This window comes from Rhinoderma darwinii, chromosome 4, assembly GCF_050947455.1.
Source record: "Rhinoderma darwinii isolate aRhiDar2 chromosome 4, aRhiDar2.hap1, whole genome shotgun sequence".
Lineage (NCBI taxonomy): Eukaryota > Metazoa > Chordata > Amphibia > Anura > Rhinodermatidae > Rhinoderma > Rhinoderma darwinii.
Window position 1 is genome coordinate 288,944,883 of NC_134690.1, and position 23,009 is coordinate 288,967,891.

Below are 23,009 nucleotides of genomic sequence, written 5' to 3' on the forward strand. Positions count from 1 at the left end.
CGACAACTCCACCAGACACCAATGCAAAAATGTGCTAAAGGACTCAAAATATGCACATGAAACTGAACATCCCTTCGGCAAACATTTGTCAACATAAAACTTTCCACCAAAACGGCAACCTGTGCACTTAAAACTTTCCACATGTAATGGTAACAACCTAAATGCCGATTTGATATCGACCTTTGCCAACTGGGCCCCTACCCCACAACTCCTAACCAGTTCCACCGCTGACTTGGCGGACTGGTAATGTACCTCTGCAATGTCGCTATCTATGGTATCATTCACTAAATTCCCTTTTGGGTATGACAGGTGCTGTATCATCTTGAATTTCGCTTTATCCTTCTTAGGCACCATCCCCAGTGGTAATACAACAAGACCTACCACAAACCTCCTTCCTGTTCATGCTACCTGTGGATTATAGTTAGCACACGCATGTTTAAACTTACATGCAAACCCCGTTACAATTTCTCTCATATCACCAGCATACTAACATGCACCTGTCTGCTACCCCCTCCCCAATTTTAATAGTCGTGCTAGCTGCCCCAAACCTGTCCCTTCCCATCAACCTGGACCATATATCCAAATCTTTCTGGCCAAAACACAGCATTTTATTACCCACCATAATCTTTCTGAAGGTTTAGTCATAATCGACCCAGCCCACGCCCTCGTAAAAGGCTTGCACATCCACTATAAGGTCTATATATTTAAGAAAGTTGTCGCATTGCTCAGATTTTACCTCAACTATTAAACTCGTGCAAACTAAAAACCCCTTAACCCATTCAACTAAAGATCTCCCCCTTCCCCAAGAATTGCTTACAGGGCTTGTCTCCGTCCCGATATCTTCTGGGGACCACGATCTTCCGCCTGGGGCGCTCCACCTCTCCTCCAGCATAGATCGGTTCCTAGGTCATCTGCTGCTGTTTCATTTCTTTGGTCTTCAGGTAATTGCAGTATCCTTGCTCTCCAACAGAAAACTGACCAGCCTCTTACCTGGCTATCCCTTACCTACCCCTCTCCCCCCGCCCACATTACCTGGCCAGCTGATCGCTAGGCAGGCCTTTCCCGCTGAAACGCAGATGGGCTCCCTACCCAGCCCACCTTAGCCATGTCGGTTCCGCAAAATATGTGACCACCGCCATTTTTTTTTTAAAATATCCTTTTTATTATCAGTTTTCACATTTTCTTACAAACATTTCACGTAAAAGTTACATCATGAGTGCGCAGCACTCTACTGTCATGGAATTAACTTTGAATTAAATTCAACATAACACATAAACATATGAACATGGCATAATTGTCTATCTTCAGATGGACCGAAAGCATGACTTCCCCCAACCCCGACACGACCTAGGTCATTAATAAGTTCCTACTCATCCTTTTTTTTTTCCCCCAGGCGATTCAGAGTTGCAAGCCCCCTAAAGTGCCTGCCAAGAGCTGTGTACAATACCACTTTGTGTACTGGAAGGGCCTAACAATTTCCGCTATTTCGGTTGCTGTACATTGCGATTCTATGAATGTTTGCCACTTATCAAATAGCTTCTTGGTTCCCGTTTCCTTCCGCCTTTCCACCTCCACCCTCTCAAGAACCAATAACTGTTTCAGCCGCGACACAATCATTTCTAATCCCGGCATGTCTGCCTCTAGCCATTTACTCAGGAGGCATCTCAAGGCTACCAGTAGAACCGTGTGCACCAGCACGACCACCGCCATTTTAAACCACTTAAGGATGGCTAAGGGACACGCATGGCGTCCCTTATGCCTCCTTGCTATGACTTTTCCCCGAGCTCATCATTATTAAAAACACTTCGAAGCGCTAAAAAGTTATGGCACTCAAAATGCAGTGAGGCAAAAAGTGGAAAATAGTCTGGGCCCTGGGAGGTCAAAATGAGAATTGTCCTTAGGGGTTTGTGCACCATTTGTCTTAGAACTGCATTAATTTTGATAGGTAGCAATAATAATTATAAGATGCGTACAGCTGGAAGGACGTAACGAGGGCGGTAGATGCTAGAGTGTATGGGCTCCTTGGAGGCTCTGACGTCACGTGATCACATGTATCTGCACTCACGTGACCACTTTTATACGTCTTCTGGCTTCTTCTGGAGCGTGTAGAGAGCAAGTGGGCGGCAGGGGAGATGCCGTGAATGGCTAGTCTGGGATCTGAGTTGGAGGGGGTTCTGCTTTAGGGTCCGCTCTGGGGTCGGTGTTGGGGAGGGGAGTGTTTGCTCTGGGGGTCTGTGTTGGGGAAAGGGTGTTTGCTCTGGGGGGGGTCTGTGTTGCGGAGTGGGGTATTTGCTCTGGGGGATCTGTGTTGGGGAGGGGGTGTTTGCTCTGGGGAGTCTATTGGGGAGGGCGTGTTTGCTCTGGGGGTTTTGTGTTGGGGAGGGAGGTATTTGTTCTGGGGGTCTGTGTTGGGGAGGGGGTGTTTTCTCTGGGGGTCTGTGTTGGGGAGGGGGATGTTTGCTCTGGGGGTCTTTGCTCTGGGGGTCTGTGTTGGGGAGGGGGGTGTTTGCTCTGGGGGTCTGTTGGGGAGGGGGTGTTTGCTCTGGGGGTCTGTGTTGCTCAGGGGGGTCTGTGTTGGGGAGGGGGGTGTTTGCTCTAAGGTTCTGTTGGGGAGGAGGTGTTTGCTCTAAGGGTCTGTGTTGGGAAGGAGGTGTTTGCTCTGGGGGTCTATGTTGGGGAGGAGGTATTTGCCCTTGGATCTGTGTTGGGGACAGGGGTCTGCTCTGGGATCTTTTGGGGCGAAGGGACCTGTGTTAGGGAGGGGTGTGTTTGTCTTGGGGGTCTGTGTTTGAGAGGGGAGTCTGCTCTGGGGATCTATGTTGGGGAGGGGGGTGTTTGCTCTGGGGGTCTATTTTGGGAGGGGGAGTTTGTTCTGGGGGTCTGAATTGGGGAGGTGTAATATGTGTTGAATAGGGGGAATGTGCGTTCAGTAGGTGTGTCTGCACTGGGGTCAGCGTTGGCAGGGGGAATCTGTTGAGGAGGGGGGGGGGTCTGTTTTTGGAGAAGGGGATTTGTGTTGGGGATGGGGGAGGTCTGCTCTGGGATCAGTTTTGGGATGGCGGGGTCTGCATTGGGGAGGGAAAATCTGTATTGAGGAGGAGGGTCTGCTGTTGGGGAGGGGGGTCTGTGTTGGAGGGGTCTCTGCTCTGGGATGTGTTGGGGAGGGGGTCTGCACTGGTATCTGTGTTGGGGAGGGGGGGGTTTGGTTTTTGGGGATGGGGGTCCGGTCCGTGTTGGAAAGGGGGAGGTCTGTGTTGGGGGGGTCTGCATTGGGGAGGGTTTGCTCTGGTGTCTGTTGGGGAGGGGGGTCTGTGTTGGGGAGGGACGGTCTGCTCTGGGGTCTGTTTTGGGGAGGGGGATCTGTGTTGTGGAGGGGGGTCTGCTCTGGGGTCTGTGTTGGGGAGGGGGGATTTGCTCTGGGGTCTGTGTTCGAGAGGATGGTCTGTGTTGGATAGGGGCGTTTGTGTTGAGGAGGGGGTGTTTGTCTTGGCGGTCTGTGTTGGGGAGGGATGGTCTGCTCTTTGGTCTGTTTTTGGGGATGAGGTCTACCCGGATCTGTATTGGGTGGGTGTGCTCTCCCTGGGACTCTAGTAATGCTCCTGATGTCCATATATGGGCAGTGACATCAGGAGTTCCCCATTGCTGGACCCAGGAAAGGTAAGAATAATTCTGCTTTTTTTTTTTGTGTGTTTGTGCTTTTTACAGGTTCGGTTGTTGGACTACGTCGAATTCGAGGACTACTTTGATGACCGCATTTTTTCCTCAATAAAATGGTTAAAATATTTTTTTCCCTGTATTTTTTTTTTTTTTTAAACTTTATTACTACCGTCTTAGTTATGGTTGCTGGCTGACAGCAACCATTACTAAGGCGGAGCTTAAAGTTAGCTGATGTAGGCAGTGGCGTAACTACCGCAGTAGCAGCCGTAGCAGCTGCTACGGGGCCCGCAGGATGAGGGGGCCCGCTGGCACTGGCCCCCCCTCCCATGGCCGGAGGCTCCGCTAGCAGCCGTTATGGCTGCTACAGCGCGACGCCACTGAAGGGGTTGTTTCTACAAAAGACATGCATCCCCTATCCACAGGATAGGGGATACATATGTGATCGCTGGCAGCGATAAGGAGAACGGGGGACCGAAAGTCCCCCGAAGTTCTCAATGACAAACCTTGGACTTCCGGGGTCTGTCTGCAGCTCCATAGAAATTACTTGTGCACCGGTCGCGATTGTGCGCATGCGTGACCAGCGCGCCTTTCATTTTTATTGAACTGCGCAGATGCCGGAAGTCCAAGGTTTGTCATGGAGAACTTCAGGAGACTTTCGGTCCCCCGTTCTCCTTATCGCTACCAGCGATCACACATGTATCCCCTAACCTGTGGCTAGGGGATGCATGTCTATTGTAGGACAAACTAGGCCGTTTTTTGTTGGGGACTGCATGGCGTTACCTACAGGGGGGTTTAGGGCTGTATGGCGTTATCTACAGGGGGAAGCTGTCTGGCGTTATCTACAGGGGGGGCTGTCTGGCATTAGCTAAAGGGGGGGCTGTCTGGCGTTAGCTACAGGGGGGCTGTCTGGCGTTAGCTACAGGGGGGGGCTGTCTGGCGTTAGCTACAAGGGGGGCTGTCTGGCGTTATCTACAGGGGGGCTGTCTGGCGTTATCTACAGGGGGGGCTGTCTGGCGTTATCTACAGGGGGGCTCTCTGGCATTATCTATGGAGGGCTGTCTGGCGTTATCTACAGGGGGGTGTATGGCGTTATCTACAGGGTGGTGTATGGCGTTATCTATAGGGGGGGCTGTCTGGCGTTATCTACAGGGGGACGGCTATATGGCATTATCTACAGGGGGGCTGCATGGCGTTATCTACAGGGGGAGGGCTGTCTGGCGTTATCTACAGGGGGCTGTATGGCGTTATCTAAAGGGGGCTGTATGGCGTTATCTACAGGGGGGCTGTATGGCGTTATCTACAGGGGGAGGGCTGTATGGCGTTATCTACAGGGGGAGGGCTGTATAGCGTTATCTACAGTAGGAGGGCTGTATGGCATTATCTACAGGGGGAGGGCTGTATGGCATTATCTACAGGGGGAGGGCTGTATAGCGTTATCTACAGGGGGAGGGCTGTCTGGCGTTATCTACAGGGGGCTGTATGGCGTTATTTAAAGGGGGCTGTATGGCGTTATCTACAGGGGGGCTGTATGGCGTTATCTACAGGGGGAGGGCTGTATGGCGTTATCTACAGGGGGAGGGCTGTATAGCGTTATCTACAGTAGGAGGGCTGTATGGCATTATCTACAGGGGGGGTGTATGGCGTTATCTACAGGGGGCTGTACGGCGTTATCTACAGGGGGCTGTATGGCGTTATCTACAGGGGGCTGTATGGCGTTATTTACAGGGGGGCTGTATGGCATTATCTACAGGGGGAGGGCTGTATGGCGTTTTCTACAGGGGGAGGGCTGTATGGCATTATCTACAGGGGGATGGCTGTATAGCGTTATCTACAGGGGGAGGGCTGTATAGCGTTATCTACAGGGGGAGGGCTGTATGACGTTATCTACAGGGGAGGGCTGTATAGCGTTATCTACAGGGGGAGGGCTGTATGATGTTATCTACAGGGGGAGGGCTGTATGACGTTATCTACAGGGGGGCTGTATGATGTTATCTACAGGGGGCTGTATGGTGCTATCTATAGGGGGCGCTGTGTGGCAGAATCTATAGGGAGGCACTATCTACAAGAGGGGGGTTGAGTGATACCCAGGGGAGGGAGGGCCCCAGTCAAAAGTTTGCTATGGGGACCAGTCTTTCCTAGCTATTCCCCTGGATGCAGGGGCTAACACTAAGTCATGGCAGGGGGTGCGTACCCACTGGGCCGTACCGCGTAGCGGGCTAGCAGCTGGCCAACAAGGTACAAAACAATGTCTATAGTTCAGAACGGGTACCTGAGGCAATGTAGACAGTAGCGGGAACACGACTTGACTTTCACAGCAGGTGGCAGCGTGGATGCAGCGGAAGACACGACTTGACTTTGACAGCAGGTGGCACCGTGGATGCAGCGGAAGACACGTCTTGATTTTCTCAGCAGGTGGCACCGTGGATGCAGCGGAAGACACGACTTGACTTTCTCAGCAGATACGATAGCACGGGATACAGGGTACAGGCAGCAGCAACGGGTAACACTGGGAACTAGGAAACACTGGGAGACCATTTGCAAGACAAACTTAGGTATACAACAACGCTCAGGCGAGGAACAAGTGGGCAGAGCCCCTTTATATAGTCCAGCAGCCATTTGGGCTAATTATTGGTTGGTGACCGCTGGACGTGTACTGACCCTTTAATGCCGTGCACGAGCGGGCGCCCTGAGGGAAACAGTCCGAGGACACGGAAGTGAGTGCCGACGTCTCCCTGGAGGGAGCTGACGCCGAGAAGACAGATGTCCATGGCCGGGGCCGTCTGAACGACGGCCTCCGGCCATAGACGTTACACACTAACCTCTATTATTACCCTGGCACCCACCACCAACAGGGGTGCCGGGTAGAGCTGGTTACAATTCAGTACCTGACCATCTGTGGCGACGGCAGCCAATGGGGCGGCCGCAGGCTGGTGTTATACAGCTGGGTTTCCACGGGATGGATACACTGGGTAAAAACCATGCAGCGTATCCAACTGGGAACCCGCATGAAAAATCTCACTATTTTGTGGTGCGATTTTTCAGATGGAAATTCCACTGGGAAGAAAGCCGTTCATACTTACCCCCTCCTTCCTCTGACATCCGCTCCGGCCTCCATGGATGACGTTGCAGGCCATGTGACGCTGCAGCCTGTGATTGGCTACAGCGGTTACATGGGATACACGTCATCCCTGGAAGCCGGACTGCTGGAAGGAGAGCGTTCTGGGTATGTTGTTTTTTTTACGACGTAAATGCTGCGGTTACACTGCAAAAGTCGCAAAGCTTGTCTTTCTGTTGTGGATTTTGCATGCCATTAATACAATGGGGAGAATCCGCAGCAGAAAATCAACAAAAATGCAGCATAAATTGACATGTATGCGGAATTAAATTCCGCACCACTTGTCAAGTTATTAACATTTACGCTGCAGTTTTTTTACGCAACGTGGACATAAGATTTAGTAAATCTCAACCACTTTGCTGCTACTGTAAACGCTGCGGAATTTCCGCACACAATTCCGTTGTGGAAATTCTGCAGTGTTTACGCTACGTGGGAAGCCGGCCTTTGGTTGGGAAAGTTCAAAAACAGTAGCCTGTCCCACCCTGGTAATACTAGGCTACTGCTGCTGTGTTGTATCTGGCTGGTTATAAAAATGGGGGGACCCCACATAATTTTTTTTTAAAATAAATAATTGGAAAAAACTATGTGGGGTTCCCCCATTTTTCATGACCAGCCAGATACAATAAAGCAGCAAACTAGTGTTAACACGGTGGGATGGCCCACTGTTTCTGGCCATTCCCAGCCTAATAATACCAGCCTGCGGCCACCCCAGTAGCCGGCCATCAATATAGATGGTCGGATACTGGATCGTACCTGGCTCTTCCCGAGACCCCTGGTGGCGGTGGGTACCGGAGTCATAATGGGGGTTAGCCTTTACACTGGCTAACACTAAGTCCCAACTTAGTAATGGACGCTGTCAATCAGCCAGCTGCCATTACTAAAGCGGTAGTAATAAAGTTTAAAAAAATGCTTAGACATAGAAAAAATATTTTATTGAAACAAAAACCCCCACACAACCCTCATTAACAATTTTATTGATAATAAAAAAAACGCCGTCATCACAGTAGTCTTCGAATCCGACATATTCCAATAATCGAACCTGTAAAAAAACACAAACACAAAAAAAATTTGTAATACCTAAAAAAACAAAACAAAACAATTATTATACTTACCTTACCTAGGTCCAGCGCTGGAGCCGCAATGTCAGCGAGCTGGGACCTATATCTAATCCTATCATGTGTGATACTGTCTGCTGGGACAATGTATCTAATCCTAGCTATAGCTGTAGGGTCGTAGTGCTATTGATATGCTGTTTCACATATACACACATATATATATATATATATATACATATATATATATATACACACGCGCACACATTTTTTTGGGCGCTATTAAGGGCTTGAAGTCCTTAGTGACGCCCCTGGCTGCTAGTGCTGAATCATTCGGTTACTTAGGAGACCCAGCGATGCAGCTGAAAGGTACGGGCCGTCGGCCATGAGAAGTTTGGGGGACAAAGAAGAACTTTTGCACCAGGGCCCATGAACCTCTAGCTACGCCCGATTCTAGACACTTCAGTAGTGAACGTAAGGCTATGTTCACACGGGGTATTTTGCAGGAGGAATATCTGCCTCAAAATTCAGTTTGGAAGTTTGAGGCAGATATTCCTCTCCCTGCACGCCGTTTTTCGCGCCGTTTTTCGCCCGCGGCCATTGAGCGCCGCGGGCATAAAACAGCGCGAAATACGCTTTCTCTGCCTCCCATTGAAGTCAATGGGAGGTCAGAGGCGGAAGCGCCCGAAGATAGGGCATGTCGCTTCTTTTTCCCGCGATGCAGTTTTACTGCTCGCGGAAAAAAGTCGCCGACGCCTCCCATTGAAATCAATGGGAGGCGTTTTCGGGCCGTTTTTGGCGAGTTTTGCGACGCGGTTTCCGCGTCAAAAAACTCGTCAAAATACTCCGTGTGAACATAGCCTTACAATGTATTTATTATATGCTGGGAGAAACTCACAGGAGTCCGTCCGTACATACTAGGCACTTCTGTACTGAACAGGCTACAATGAATGGGTTGCAGGGAGAAACTCCCAGGAATGTACAGGAATGTAAGCGATAAGGGGGAAACTCAAAGGAGTCCATATGTGATGCTGAGAGAACTTAGGGCTGGCTCACACACAGTTTTTTGGCGCTGTTTTTGACGTGGCAACCGCGCCAAAAAAAAACACAGAGTGGGAGATGGAAAAAGAGCCTGTTGAACAAAGTGGTAAAAAAAAATCAAAAAAAGCCAAAAAAAATCGTGCCACAAAAACCACTTAAAAAAAACGGAGCTGATTTTTAAGGCAGTTTTCTGCCTGCAAAAAAACCTCCATGTGAACAGGGCCTGCAAGAATTTTGAGGCAGATTTTCACCTGCCTGTACTTGCCGTGATTTTTGTGGCGTTTTTCGACCATTGAGTGCTGCAGGCAAAAAAAACTCAGCAAAACACTCTTTCTCTGCTTTCCATTGATTTCAATGGAAGGTAAGAGACGGAACCACGGGAAGAAAGAGCGTGCCGCTTTTCCTCCCGCGAGCGGCTTTGAAAAAGGCTCTGATTCTCTTTGAAATCAATGGGAGGCGGTTTCTGCGTCAAAATCAATGCCAAAAAAAAGCAGTCTGAACTGGCCCTAAAGTAATATATATACGGTACTAGGAGAAACTGACAGGAGCCCGTACATTCTAGGCATTTCAGCACAGGACAGGATACAATGTATTGGCTGCAGGGAGACCCTCATCACAGCCCATACATTGTAGGCTCAACCTAACGAGGACTGACCGGCGGCTGACATATTCTCTGCATACCTCGCGGTGGATGATGTCATAACGAGAAATCTAGCATTCCGCCCACCGTGAAATACGTCATCACGTCCTTATCGCTCTTCCCCCACGATCACCATAACAACCGCTCTCCCCCTTCTTCCTCTGGGCTGTGATACTTATCGCCAACCGTGTGTCCTTGCTCCCCCTCCCGTTTACCCCAATCCGCTAAATGAAGGAGGCAGTAAAATAAGTCGCGACATACGGGGAGCTGGGAGGGGAGGGCTGTGCGGCCGCTTCTGACCGCCACTATTCCCCGGTGCTGTGTCATGGCGCTAATACCATGCCAGGTGCTGCGGGTCGCTATCCTTCTCTCATACTTGTCCGTGCTGTGCCACTACAAGGCCATAGAGATGCCCGCGCACCAGACCTATGGGGGCAGCTGGAAATTTCTCACCTTCATTGACTTGGTGAGTCAGGAATGTCTGCTGCCAGTGTCCAACGCATGTAATATATATATACTGGTGTTTATGTATAAAGCATGTTTATCTGTCTAATCTATGACTATACAGTATAGCAACGTGGTGAAGTCTACATTGTAGGATGTAAGAAGGAGAAATGGTCATAGATAAGTTCTTGTAGTTGGCTTTGAAGGACCACTAGACATTGCAGGCCTCCTGGTACCTCATTGCTGGCAGAGCATCTCTCTGCTGTTTGATGACAAACCTCCTGTCTGCTAATTGTCAATAGTATGTGCCATATATCCAGCACTGTCCACTATCTAGACAGTCATTGAACCGCAAGGTGATGGATACACTGCTGTCACAGATGGGAGGTCTGCACCTTGTGGCAGTCCTTACACAAAGCTGGGGCATAGCGCGGAGCTCGTGTTGCTGCAACATCCTAGGTGTTTTTCCCAGTGCAGGACACAATGATACAAAGAAAGAGCCCCTTCAGGCCCTGCACTAGATGTAAGAGCCTGTTCACAGCAGCGTTGGCTTTCCGTTGAGGGGTTTCCGTCTGAGGTTTTCATCGTGGAACCCCTCAGTGGAAAGTCAAATGGAAACCTTAGCTTCTGTTTGCATCACCATTGATATCAATGGTGACGGAAACATTGCTAATGGTTTCCATTTGCCACCGTTCCGGCAGGTTTCCGTTTTTTCGACTGAATTAATAGCGCAGTCATCTATCTATCTATCTATCTATCTATCTATCTATCTATCTATCTATCTATCTATCTATCTAAGATCGATAGATAGATCTAAAATGCGATTCATTTATTTTTTGTGTTATACGAATAAAGATTATTATTATTTATATCTACCTATCTCTTTATCTATATCTTTCATATCATATGCATAGATGTATTGTACATGTTTAGGCTGGGGCTACACGGTGACATTGGCCGCGATACTGGTCGCATACACAAAGATCGCTATGGAACCAGCTTTGGAAATTTTGCTCTCCAAAAGCCAGTTTGCGCACCATTCATTGTAAGCTCCGATTGCGCCCAGCGTGTGTGAAATGCACACATATTTGGTATCGTTGAAGTCGGCAGAAGTTGACAAATATGTATTCAGGTGTGTTAACCCAGTGGCATGCACCAGATGTAAAAAAAAAAAGGTCACCTGAATTCACATATTTGGGAAAAAAATACCAGTTTTAATTTTTCCATCAAAGTCAATGAATTGTCTGGAAAAAAAAATAGAGGGCTAAAATCTTTCATATGTCACTAAACGAATACCTTGAGGGGTCTAATTTCCAAAACAGTCATTTGGTTGTGTTCACAGTGTTTTGGCTCATCACAACATCTGTAATGGTCGTATGGTGTCCGCAAACCATCTTTGGAAAATTTTCTCTCCAAAAGCCAATTTGTGCCTTGCGCCCAGCGTGTAAGGGCAGATACAGACGGACGTTGCGTTTTTGCGCGCGCAAACTACGTAGCGTTTTGCGCGCGCAAAAACCATTTGACAGCTGCGTGTGTCATCCGTGTATGATGCGCGGCTGCGTGATTTTCGCGCAGCCGCCATCATAGAGATGAGGCTAGTCGACGCCCGTCACTGTCCAAGGTGCTGAAAGAGCTAACTGATCGGCAGTAACTCTTTCAGCACCCTCGACAGTGAATGCCAAACACAATATACAGCAACCTTTTAAAAAAAAAGAAAAAGTTCATACTTACCGAGATCTGCCCTCCCGGCCGTTGCCTTGGTGACGCGTCCTTGGTGACGCGCCTCTCTTGACATCGGGCCCCACCTCCCTGGATGACGCGGCAGTCCATGTGACCGCTGCAGCCTGTGCTTGGCCTGTGATTGGCTGCAGCTGTCACTTGGACTGAATTGTCATCCCGGGAGGTCAGACTGGAGGAAGATGCCGGGAGTTATCGGTAAGTCAGAACTTCGTTTTTTTTTTACAGGTTCATGTTTATTGGGATCGGTAGTCACTGTCCATGGTGCTGAAACAGTTTAACTCTTTCAGCACCCTGGACAGTGACTATGTCCTGACGTCGCGTACCGGACATTTTTTTGCCGGGTTCGGCCAAAACGAGTTCGGCCGAACCCGGTGAAGTTCGGTTCGCTTGTCCGGGTTCGCTCATCTCAAAGACACTTCGTTTGGATGTTCGGAAACAGAAAAGCACGTGGTGCTTTTCTGTTTACATTCATCCTTTTGACAGCTGGTGCGCTGTTTCAGTCGGTTCGCACGGAAGTGCTTCCGTGCAACCTGCGTGGTTTTCACGCACCCATTGACTTCAATGGGTGCGTGATGCGCGAAATACGCAGAGTTATTGAACCTGTCGCGTTTTGTACGCAGTGAACAAACGCTGCGCAAAAAGCACGGACTGTCTGTACTGCCCCATAGACTTGTATTGGTCGATGCGTGGCGCGTGAAAACCACGCGGCCCGCACGGACCGAATACACGCTCGTGTGAATCCCCCCTAAGACAAACACACACATATTTGGTATCAATAAAGACGGCAGAAGATGCCAAATATGTATTTAGGTGTGTTTACCGAGTGGCATGCACCAGATGTAAAAAAAAACATTACCTAAAATTACATATGCACATTTTTTTTAAATTAATTTCAAATTTTTCCTTTTACATTTTTGAAAAAGTAAAATATATCTATAATTTTTTTTATACAATATGGAAGCCCAATATTATCTGAGAAAAACAAGACCAAATTCATGTAGATTGGAAGAGTAATAGAAGAACAATTTGCTTTTAAATTGGCACATGGCTAAAACGTGAAAATGGGCCTGGTCAGGACCCCCTCTGGTAAAGCCTCTGGTCAGGAAGTGGTTAAATAATGTTATACATTTGTTGTACAGGTTGATACGGTCATGGTGATACCAAATATGTCTATATTATTTCATGTTTTGGGACTTATATTTTAAAAAGTTTATTGTAAAAAATGTGTTTCTGTGTTTTTTTTTCATTTTAATTTTTTTTTTTACATTAATTAGACTTTTTTTTTTAATCCCATAAAGGGATTTTTCATTTTGATTTCGTTTTTTTTAACTGTAATGTACTGGCATATATCTATAGCCCAGAGCCTGTGTACTGATTGTACACAGGCAGTTGTTAGGGCATACCTCAGTATGCCCTAACAACAGGAAATATGTTCAGATAGCCCTGGGGTCCTTCAATGGACCCTGGGCTGTCAGGCCATACAAGTTATGGGCTTTGATCGCGTCACAGAGATTTTCTCTGTCACAGAGGACGAGAATGCTTGTCCTAATGTGCAAAGTACCCGCCGCTCAGGACGAGCATACTCGTCCTGTGTCGGCAACCAGTTAAGAGATAACTTTATATCTAACTTTATTTTTTACTTGTAATGTATTCGCATACTCCTGTATGCTAATATATCATACTGTGTCACTATGACACAGTCTGCTGTTAGGGTAGCACATAGTGTGCCTGAACAGCAGGCTTACTGAACAGACAGCCCTGGGGTCCTTTGTAGGTCCCCAGGGCTAACTTCAGAGGGATTCCCCGGTGTTTGATCAGGTCACCTGTTTTCCGATGACAAGATCAAAGCAGGGAGTCCCCTTGTGCGGTCACGGACCGCGGGGATTAAAGGGTTAAACAGCTGGGGTCCGAATGTTTTCCAACCCCAGCTGTATTCAGCAGGCTTCCCTAAGATTAGGAGCGGTAAGTTAGAGCTCCTTCTTAGATGATGAGCGCTCACACGAGCTCTCATCAGCCTCTTCTACAGCGACACCAAAAGACGTCGCTGTAGACTAAGGACATGCACCGCCTGCCGTCAAAAGACGTTGTTAAATGCTCCTTCATATTGTTTGTATACAGGGTTGATTCTAGCTTTTCGGCTGCCTAAGTTGAAAATGTAACCCCTTCCCGCTTCGGCCACTTTTGACCTTCCTGACATAGCTTCATTTTTCAAAACTGACATGTTTCACTTTGTGGTAATAACTTTCAAATGCTTTTACCTATCCAAGCGATTCTGAGATTATTTTCTCGTGACACATTGGACTTTATGTTACTGGCAAAATTTGCTTGATACATTCAGTATTTAATTGTGCAAAACATCAAAATTTTGCTAAAAATTGCAAAAATTCACATTTTCTAAATTTAAATGTATCTTCTTGTAAGACAGGCAGTTATACCGCACAAAATTGTTGCTATTTAACATCCCCCATATGTCTATTTTAGATTGGCATCATTTTTTGAACATCCTTTTATTTTTCTAGGACGCTACAAGGCTTAGAACTTTAGCAGCAATTTCTCACATTTTCTTGAAAATGACTATTTTTACAGTGACCAGTTCAGTTGTGAAGTGGCTTTGAGGGCCTTATATATTAGAAACCCCTAATAAGTCACACTATTTTAAAAACTTCACCGTCAGAGCATTCAAAACAGCATTTAAAAAGTTTCTTAACCCTTTAGACGTTTCACAGAAATAAAAGCAAAGTAGAGGTGAAATTTACAATTTGCAGAAATTTACTTTTAATCCATTTTTTTTTGTAACACAAAGTTTTACCAGAGAAACACAAATCAATATGTATTTCCCAGGTTCCGCAGTTTTAGGAAATATCCAACATGTGGCCCTTGTGTGCTTATGGACTGAAGCACAGGCCTGAGAAGCAAAGAAGCACCTAGAGGATTTTTGGCCTCCTTTTTATTAGAATATATTTTAGGCACCCTGTCAGGTTTGAATGGCTCTTACAATGCCAAAACAGTGGAAATTACCCAAAAGTGTCCCCATTTGGGAAACTACACCTCTCAAGGAAATTATATAGGGGTATAGTGAGCATTTTTACCCCACAGGTTTTTTGCAGAAATTATTGGAAGTAGGCCGTGAATATTAAAATCTACAGTTTTTCAAAGAAAATGCAGGCATTTCCTCAAGGACTAAAGAAGAAAAAGCACTGCAACGTTTGTGAAGAAATTTCTCCCGAGTAAAACAATACCCCACATGTCATCATAAACTGCTGTTTAGACACACGGCAGGGCTGAGACGGGAAAGAGCGCCATTTGGCTTCTGGAGCTCAAATTTAGCAGGAATGGTTTGTGGAGGCCATGTTGCATTTGCAAAGCCCCTGAGGGGGCTATAGTGGAAACCCCCCACAAGTGACCCCATTTTGGAAACTACACCCCTTGAAGTATTCATCTAGGGGTGTAGTGAGCATTTTGACCCCCACAGGTTTTTCATAGATTTTATTAGAATTGGGCAGTGAAAATAAAAACAATCCTATTTCTTCAATAAGACGTAGCTTTAGCTCAAAATTTTTCATTTTCTCAACAAATAAAAGAAAAAAGAACCACAACATTTGTAGAGAAATTTCTCCCGAGTAGGGCAATACCCCATTTTTGGTCATAAACTGTAGTTTGGGCACACAGTAGGGCTCAGAAAGGAAGGAGCACCAGTTGGCTTTTGGAGTTCAGATTTTGCTGGATTGGTTTCTGGTCGCTATGTCGAATTTGCAAAGCCCCTGTGGGACCAAAACAGTGGAAACCCCCCAGAAGTGACGCCATTTTGGAAACTATACCCCTCAAGGTATTTACTTAGGGGTGTGGTAAGCATGTTAAGCTGGTGTTTTGCAGAAATCAGTGTGCACTGGATGTTGCAGAGTTTAAATGGGATTTTTTGACAGAGCTGTATGAGGACATGTTTTTTGCGAGATGTGCTATATTCACGGAGCAGCCCTGACACGGTTGCAACGCGGCTAAGAACGCACCGGCACCATGTTCGGTGCGGCTGTCAAATAGCCTGTTAGTGGCTGCATGTTAACGCGGGTAAACCGTCCCTTTATATGCAAAATCGTGCGGCCATGAATTAATACACCCTATACGGCTGCACGATTGTCAAATCATTGTTGGAATTGGGTAAATATTACATGATAGACGTTGTTATCTTCGATAGGCTTCAATATACAAAGTTGTGCCTGAAGATTCTATTCCATGAATATAGGTGGAGTTTTAGTACTCTTGCGACTGAGGTTAGTAATGGACCGGTATCTATCTTGCTATGTCCCACTTCCCACACTTCTTCTAGCACACCTAGATTTGGCAGATCTTGTTAATCTAATACCATAATCACAACATTTATTCCTGTTAACAATTTTCATGAATTTTGCCATCTTAACCCCTTAAGGACACAGCCATTTTTTGACTTTTCATTTTGGTTTTTCACTTCCTGCCGTCCAAGAGCCATAACGTCTTTATTTTTCCGTCAATAGAGTGTTGTGAGCGCTTATATTTTGCAGGAGGAGTTGTAGTTTCTATTGGTAGCATTTAAAGTACCATATAATGTACTCGGAAGCTGATTTTTAATTTTTTTATTTGTGGGTTGAAATCGTCGAAAACTGCGATTCCTCCATTATTTTTTGGGTTCCGTTTTTACGTCTTTCACCTTGTGGTAAAAACAACAACAACTTTATTCTGTGGCTCAATTCGATTACGATGATATCAAATTTATATAGATTTCTTTATATTTTAATACTTTAAAAAAACAAAACTTTTAGGTAAAAAAAAAAATAGTTTTGTTTCACCACATTCTGACAGCCGTAACTTTTTTATTTTCCGTGCATTGAGCAGTGTGAGGGCTTATTTTTTTGCGGGACGAGCTGTCGTTTTTATTAAAACCATTTATTGGTACATATGACTTTTTGATCACTTTTTATTCCAAAAATTTTGAGAGCTAAGGTGACCAAAAAACAGTGATTTTGCCGGTTTACAATTTTTATTTTTTACGGTGTTCACTATGCGCGTTAAATAACGCTTTATTGTAATAGTTTGAAAAATGGGAAAAGGTTTTTTTTTTATACTTTTTATTTTTTTTTAATTATTTTTTTTGCACTACTAAAAACTTTATATCACTTCTTTTTATACATTTTATTAGTCCCCCTAGGGGACTTGAACCACTGAATGTTAGCGCGCTCCAAACATCACCCCCCCACCAGCACGTACTGGTGTGTCCTGGTGCGCTAAGGGGTTAATTTCCTGGTAAATAATGCTATACCCTTGACCCATGTAAAGAGGTCAAAGCGGGCGGTGGGAACAAACATTAGACCTTTAGCTAACAGCTCAATATCGTATTGCTAGGATATGACTGGGCTGTACCAACTTGAAGGGCACGTACCAGTGCAATTCTTGTAAGGCTTGTCAATACATACGGGGAAAACGTTTAGGAGCATCTCCACCGGGAGGGAATACTCCAATTGGGACTTCATCAATTGTAAGACCCCTTGAGTTGTGTACCTAGTTACCGGTTCATGTCCTCCTAACTATGTCGGCTAGACCATTCGTCCGCTTAGACAACGGATCCTGGACCATGTTGGCAATATACTGAGGGAAAAGGATCGTCCGTTAGCCAGATATGTCTGGCAATAACATGGGTGGGTGGGGGGGGGGGTGGGTCCCAGTTGCCTTAAACTCCGGGGCATTGAAAATATGCGCCCTTCTCCAAGTGGGGGGGGGATGATTTGGCTAGCAATCTCTTACGCAAGATAGCCCAATGCACGTTTCCGCTTTAAGAGGCTCTGTCATGTTTAATACTTCCCTATCTCCTATCTAATCTAATAAGTGCTTTGATGTAGATTACTACTGTTTTTTTTGGCTTTGTTTTTTAAAAAAAAAACGTTTATTAGTATCATCCACTTCTCTTCAGAACGCCCAGCTTCTGGCAGTGCAGACACAGCCGTGTTCTCGAGAGATCACGCTGTGACGTCACTTCCCCAGGTCCTGCATCGTGTCAGACGAGCGAGGACACATCGGCATCAGAGGCTACAGATGATTCTGCAGCAGCATCGGCGTTTGCAGGTAAATCGATGTAGCTACTTACCTGCAAACGCTGATGCTGCTGCAGAATCAACTGTAGCCTCTGGTGCCGATGTGGCCGACACGATGCAGGACCTGTGAGTGACGTCACAGATCTGCACTGCCAGAAGCTGGGCGTTCTGAAGAGAAGTGGATGATACTTCTCATCAGAACGCCCAGCTAGTAAAAGTAGTAAAAACGCCCCGATGTACGCACATAATACACGCCCAGTTGTACTTTTACTTTTCAACACGCCCAGTTGTACTTTTGCAAGCCTCATTTGCATAAATACAAAAATGGCCATAACTTGGCCAAAAATGCTCGTTTTTTAAAAATAAAAACGTTACTGTAATCTACATTGCAGCGCCTATCTGCTGCAATAGCAGATAGGGGTTGCAAAATCTGGTGACAGAGCCTCTTTAACTGCTTAAATATATATTATTTTACAGAACTAATTACTCCTGATGATCCCTCTCTGAGAAAGTGAAGAGTGAAACGAATAGCGTTAGATTGAATGTTTACCAATAGGCTACATTCACACGACAGCGAAAAAAATGGCCCTTCCCACTGCAGCCACTTTTGACCTTCCTGACAGAGCCTTATTTTTCAAATCTGACGTGTCACTTTATGTGGTAATAACTTTGGAATACTTTTACCTATCCAAGCGATTCTGAGATTGTTTTCCCGTGACACATTGTACTTTGAGTTAGTAGTAAAATTTGGTCAATACATTCAGTATTTAATTGTGAAAAATGCCAAAATTAAGCAAAAAAATTGCAAAAATTAGCATTTTCTAAATTTTAATTTATCTGCTTGTAAAACAGATAGTTATACCACACAAAATAGTTGCTAATTAACATTTCCCATATGTCTACTTTAGATTGGCATCGTTTTTTGAACATTCTTTTATTTTTCTAGAGAGTTAAAAAGCTTAGAACTTGACCATATGTGGTTAAACTTCTGTTTGGGTACACAGTAGGGCTCAGAATCGAAGGAGCGCCATTTGGCTTTTGGAGCGCAGATTTTGCTGGATTGGTTTCTGGTCGCTATGTTGCATTTGCAATGCCCCTGTGGGACCAAAACAGTGGAAACCCCCCAGAAGTTACCCAATCCTGGAAACTACACCCCTCATGGTATTACCCTAGGGGTGTAGTGAGCATGTTAACCTCGTAGGTGTTTAGCAGAAATTAGTGTGCACTTGATGTTGCAGAGTAAAAATGGGAATTTTTCCATAGATCTGCCAATGTGGTACCCAGTTTGTGCCACCATAACAAGACCGCTCCCTAATTATTATGCTGTGTTTCCCGGTTTTAGAAACACCCTACATGTGGCCCTAATCTTTTGCCTGGACATTCAACCAGGCTCAGGAGTACAAGAGTACCATGCGAAATTGAGGCCTAATTTGTTGACTTACAAAGTATGGGTTCACAATTGCAGAGGTGCTGATGTGAAATCATAAAAAAAAACCCTGAGAAGTGACCCTATTTTGGAAACTACACCCCTCAAGGCATTTATTAAGGGGTGTAGTGAGCATTTTCACCCCACATTTCTTTTCCATAAATGAATGCGCTGCGGATGGTGTACATGAAATTTTTTTCTCTAGATATTCTATTTCAGTGGCAAATATGTCTTGCCCAGCTTGTGCCACTGGAGACACACACCCCAAAAATTGTTAAAAGGGCATGTAGAAGCCACTGTAGGGCTCAGAAGGGAGGGAGTGCCATTTGACTTTTGGAGCATGGATTTTGCTTGGTAGTAGTTTTCTTTGGACTTTTACTGGTATTTCACTTTATAATGTGGGGGTACATGTAAGCTGGGCTGAGTACATCAGGGGCATAGTCAGGTGGTATGATAAAGGGTAAAAAAGGACTAAAATAATCAATAGATATTTGTTGCGCTGTGAAGCATTCCTTCCTGCACAGGCCAGTGTCGCACTAATAAATGGTGTCCTTTCTTATCCCTCTATCGGTACACAATCTGCACCTTTGCAGTTTAACTCCTTAATGCCGAAGGACGGATATATCCGTCCTCAGCAGCTGCTAGTACGCACAGGAGGACGGATATATCCGTCCTGTGATGGCACGGGTACTGCCACTGTACCCACGCGATCAGCGGCAGGAGCACGGCTGTTATACTCAACCTGGCTCCTGCTGCAACTGCCGGAATCGAAGCGTGCTCCGATTCCGGCAGTTTAACCCATTAAATGCCGCTGTCAATAGTGACAGCGGCATCTAATGTGTTTGACAGAGGGAGGGAGCTCCCTCTGTCACCCGATCGGCGCCCCCGCAAACAAATCACGGGTCGCTGTCGGGTTTCCATGACAGCCGAGTGTCTAACAAAGACCCCCAGGTCTGTCTTCCGCAACTGCCTGTTAGGCGATGCCGGAGGCATGACCTAATAGGTTGCCTGTCAGTTTTACACTGACAGGCAATAATGCTTTTGTATACTAAGTATACCAAAGCATTATATATGCGATCGGCACATCGCATAGTGAAGTCCCCTGGTGGGACTTAAAAAAAAAAAATGTCAATCAGTTAAATAAAGTTTGTGGAAAAAAAAATAAAAATAATTACAGTCAAAATCAAATAAAACTACTTTTTTTTCCCAAAAAGTGGTTTTATTCAGTAAAAGTGTCAAAACAAATAACACATACACATATATGGTATCCCCGCGATCGTAACAACTTGACCAATAAAATGAACACATTAATAAAACCGCCGGATGAACGGCGTCCAAAAAAACCGCAAAAAACAACGGCAAAATTCTCTCTTTTCTCCCATTCCCCCCATAAAAAATAAAATAAAAGTTAATCTATAAGTCCTATGTACCCCAAAATAGTACTAATGAAAACTACACATTGGCCCGCAAAAATCAAGCCCACATACGGCCACATCGACGGAAAAATAAAAAATTACGGCTCTTGGAACGCGGCGATGGAAAAACAAGTAATTTTTTTCTAAAAGGGTTTTTATTGTGCAAACGTAGGAAAACATATAAAACCTTATTTATACCATATTTGGTATCCCCGTAATCGTGCCGACCCATAGAATAAAGTTAACATGTTATTTACGCTGCATAGTAAACGGCGTAAATTTATAACGTGAAAATTAATGCTGGAATAGCTGCTTATTTTCAATTCTCTCCTAAAATAAAGTTAATAAAAGTTAATCAATATATTGTAAGCATCTAAAAATGGTGCAATTACAAAATACAATTCGTCCCGCAAAAAACAAGCCCTCGACGGAATAAAAAAAAAAAGTTACGACTCTTGGATTGCGACCATGAAAAAACAAAAAATAATCCTTGGTCATTAACGTGCAAAATGGCCCGGTCATTAAGGGGTTAAGGAATTTGCTGGGAAGTGTTGTCCTGGTATAATACGGGTGCCCTCACTTCCAGCAGATATGTTTGAGTCCTCCCCTTCCTTGTTCCCTAATTTTAGGGCCTTGATAAATCACCTCTTGAAACAGAAGAAATGTTCCCCTCGGGCCTGCACAACTGCATATTTTTATTTCCTGACTTATTTGAGACTTAACAAATTTTATTTTATTATTGACGTAGTGGTATGAGGACTGTTTTTTTTAGCGGGATGAGCTGTAGTTATTATTGGTACCATTTTGGGTTATATGCGGTATATGCGACTTGATCACTTTTTATCCTATTTTTTGGGAGGCAAGGTGACCAAAAAACAGCAATTCTGGCATAGTATTTGAGTTGTTTTTTTTTATACAGCATTCACCATATGTTATAAATTACATGTTATCTTTATTCTGCGGGTCAGTACAATTCCGGTGATACCAAATTGACTATGTTTTACAACTTTTTCCACAATAAAATTACTTTTGTAGAAAGAATGTATTTTTTCTGTCGCCATGTTGTGAGAACCATAACTTTTTTATTTTTTCGTCAACGGAGCTGTATGAGGGCTACTTTTTTGCGAGAAGAGCAATAGTTTTTATAGGTACCATGTTTGGATAAATGCGACGGTTTGATAACTTTTTATTCCATTTTTTGTAGCGCAAAGTGACCAAAAAACTGAAATTCTGACATTGTTTTTTATGTTTTTGTTTTTTACGCCGTTCACCACGTGGAATAAATAACCTAATATTTTTATGGTTTAGGCCGTTACGGTCGCGGCGATACCAAATATGTATGGTTTCGTTTTTTTCAATAATAAATTACTTGATAAGGGAAAAAGGGCGATGGTGTTTTATTTTATTACTCAATACTTTTATTTTACTTTTTTCACTTTTTTTTTTACACTTTTTGTTTTTTTGTCTCACTAGGGGACTTGAAGGTCCCACTGTCTGACAGATCTAATACATTGCACTACATAGGTAGTGCAATGTATTAGAAAAAAACAACAGTCGTTCACTGACAGCAAGACGATTAGGCTCCGAATCCGGACGGGGCCTAATCGGCTTCCATAATGGCAGAGCAGGAGGCCATTGTTAGGCCTCCTGTTGCCATAGTAGCAGTCGGCTGCCCTGCAATCGCATTGCAGGGCTGCCGATCAGCTACCAACCTCGAAGATGCAGTGATCGCTGCATCTAAGGGGTTAATGGCAGGGATCGGAGCTAGCTCCGTTCCCGCCGTTACAGGTGGATGTTAGCTGTAACATATAGCTGACATCCACCGCTGATGATGCCGGCTACGTTCCCGGGGTCTGAACGACTTCCGTACTAGGCAGACTGGGAGGCCAGTATTAGGCCTCCGGTTGCCATTGCAGCCACCGGCACCTCGGCAATTTCATTGCTGGAGTGCCGATGAGCTGCAAACCCCTTAAATGCAGTGATTGCTTTTGACCGCTGCATTTAAGGGGTTAATGGCGGGGATCGAATCTAAATTCGGTCCCCGCCATTACACCAGGGTGTCAGCTGTAACATTCATCTGACACGGGGGATGATGACATGGACTCCGCTTCTGAGCCCGTGTCATCCATTTGTCGTATAGATACGGCAAAATGCGGGAAGCACTGGCATTCCATGACGTATCCATACGACAAATATCTGGAAGGGATTCAAAACTGATCAACTGTCAGTTTTTCATGGCTATTTTGCATCAATGTGTCTCCAAATTCTCATCCATTTCCAGTCTGTCTGTCTGTTTTTAATGGCCGTTTTTCATCCGTTTGCCATCCGTTTTTCATGGCCTTTGAAACTTCAACTTTCTTTTTTTATTTGTCAGGGTTTTTTTTTTCTCCCAACTCCATGAAAACACCACCGTGCCCATG

At 45.2% G+C, this 23,009-nt stretch overlaps 1 protein-coding gene across 3 annotated transcripts in view; it reads left to right on the forward strand.

Moving 5' to 3' along the window:
• The first annotated feature begins 9,559 nt into the window (after nucleotides 1-9,559).
• AIG1 (androgen induced 1) overlaps nucleotides 9,560-23,009 on the forward strand; it is a 458,548-nt gene continuing 445,098 nt past the window's right edge. Inside the window, exon 1 of one of the 3 annotated variants that reach the window (XM_075864339.1) lies at nucleotides 9,560-9,971. In XM_075864339.1, the coding sequence (XP_075720454.1) occupies nucleotides 9,831-9,971 (141 nt within the window). In that variant the 5' untranslated portion in view covers nucleotides 9,560-9,830. The remainder of the gene's footprint in view (nucleotides 9,972-23,009) is intronic. The other 2 variants (XM_075864338.1, XM_075864340.1) reach the window with 2 other exon arrangements.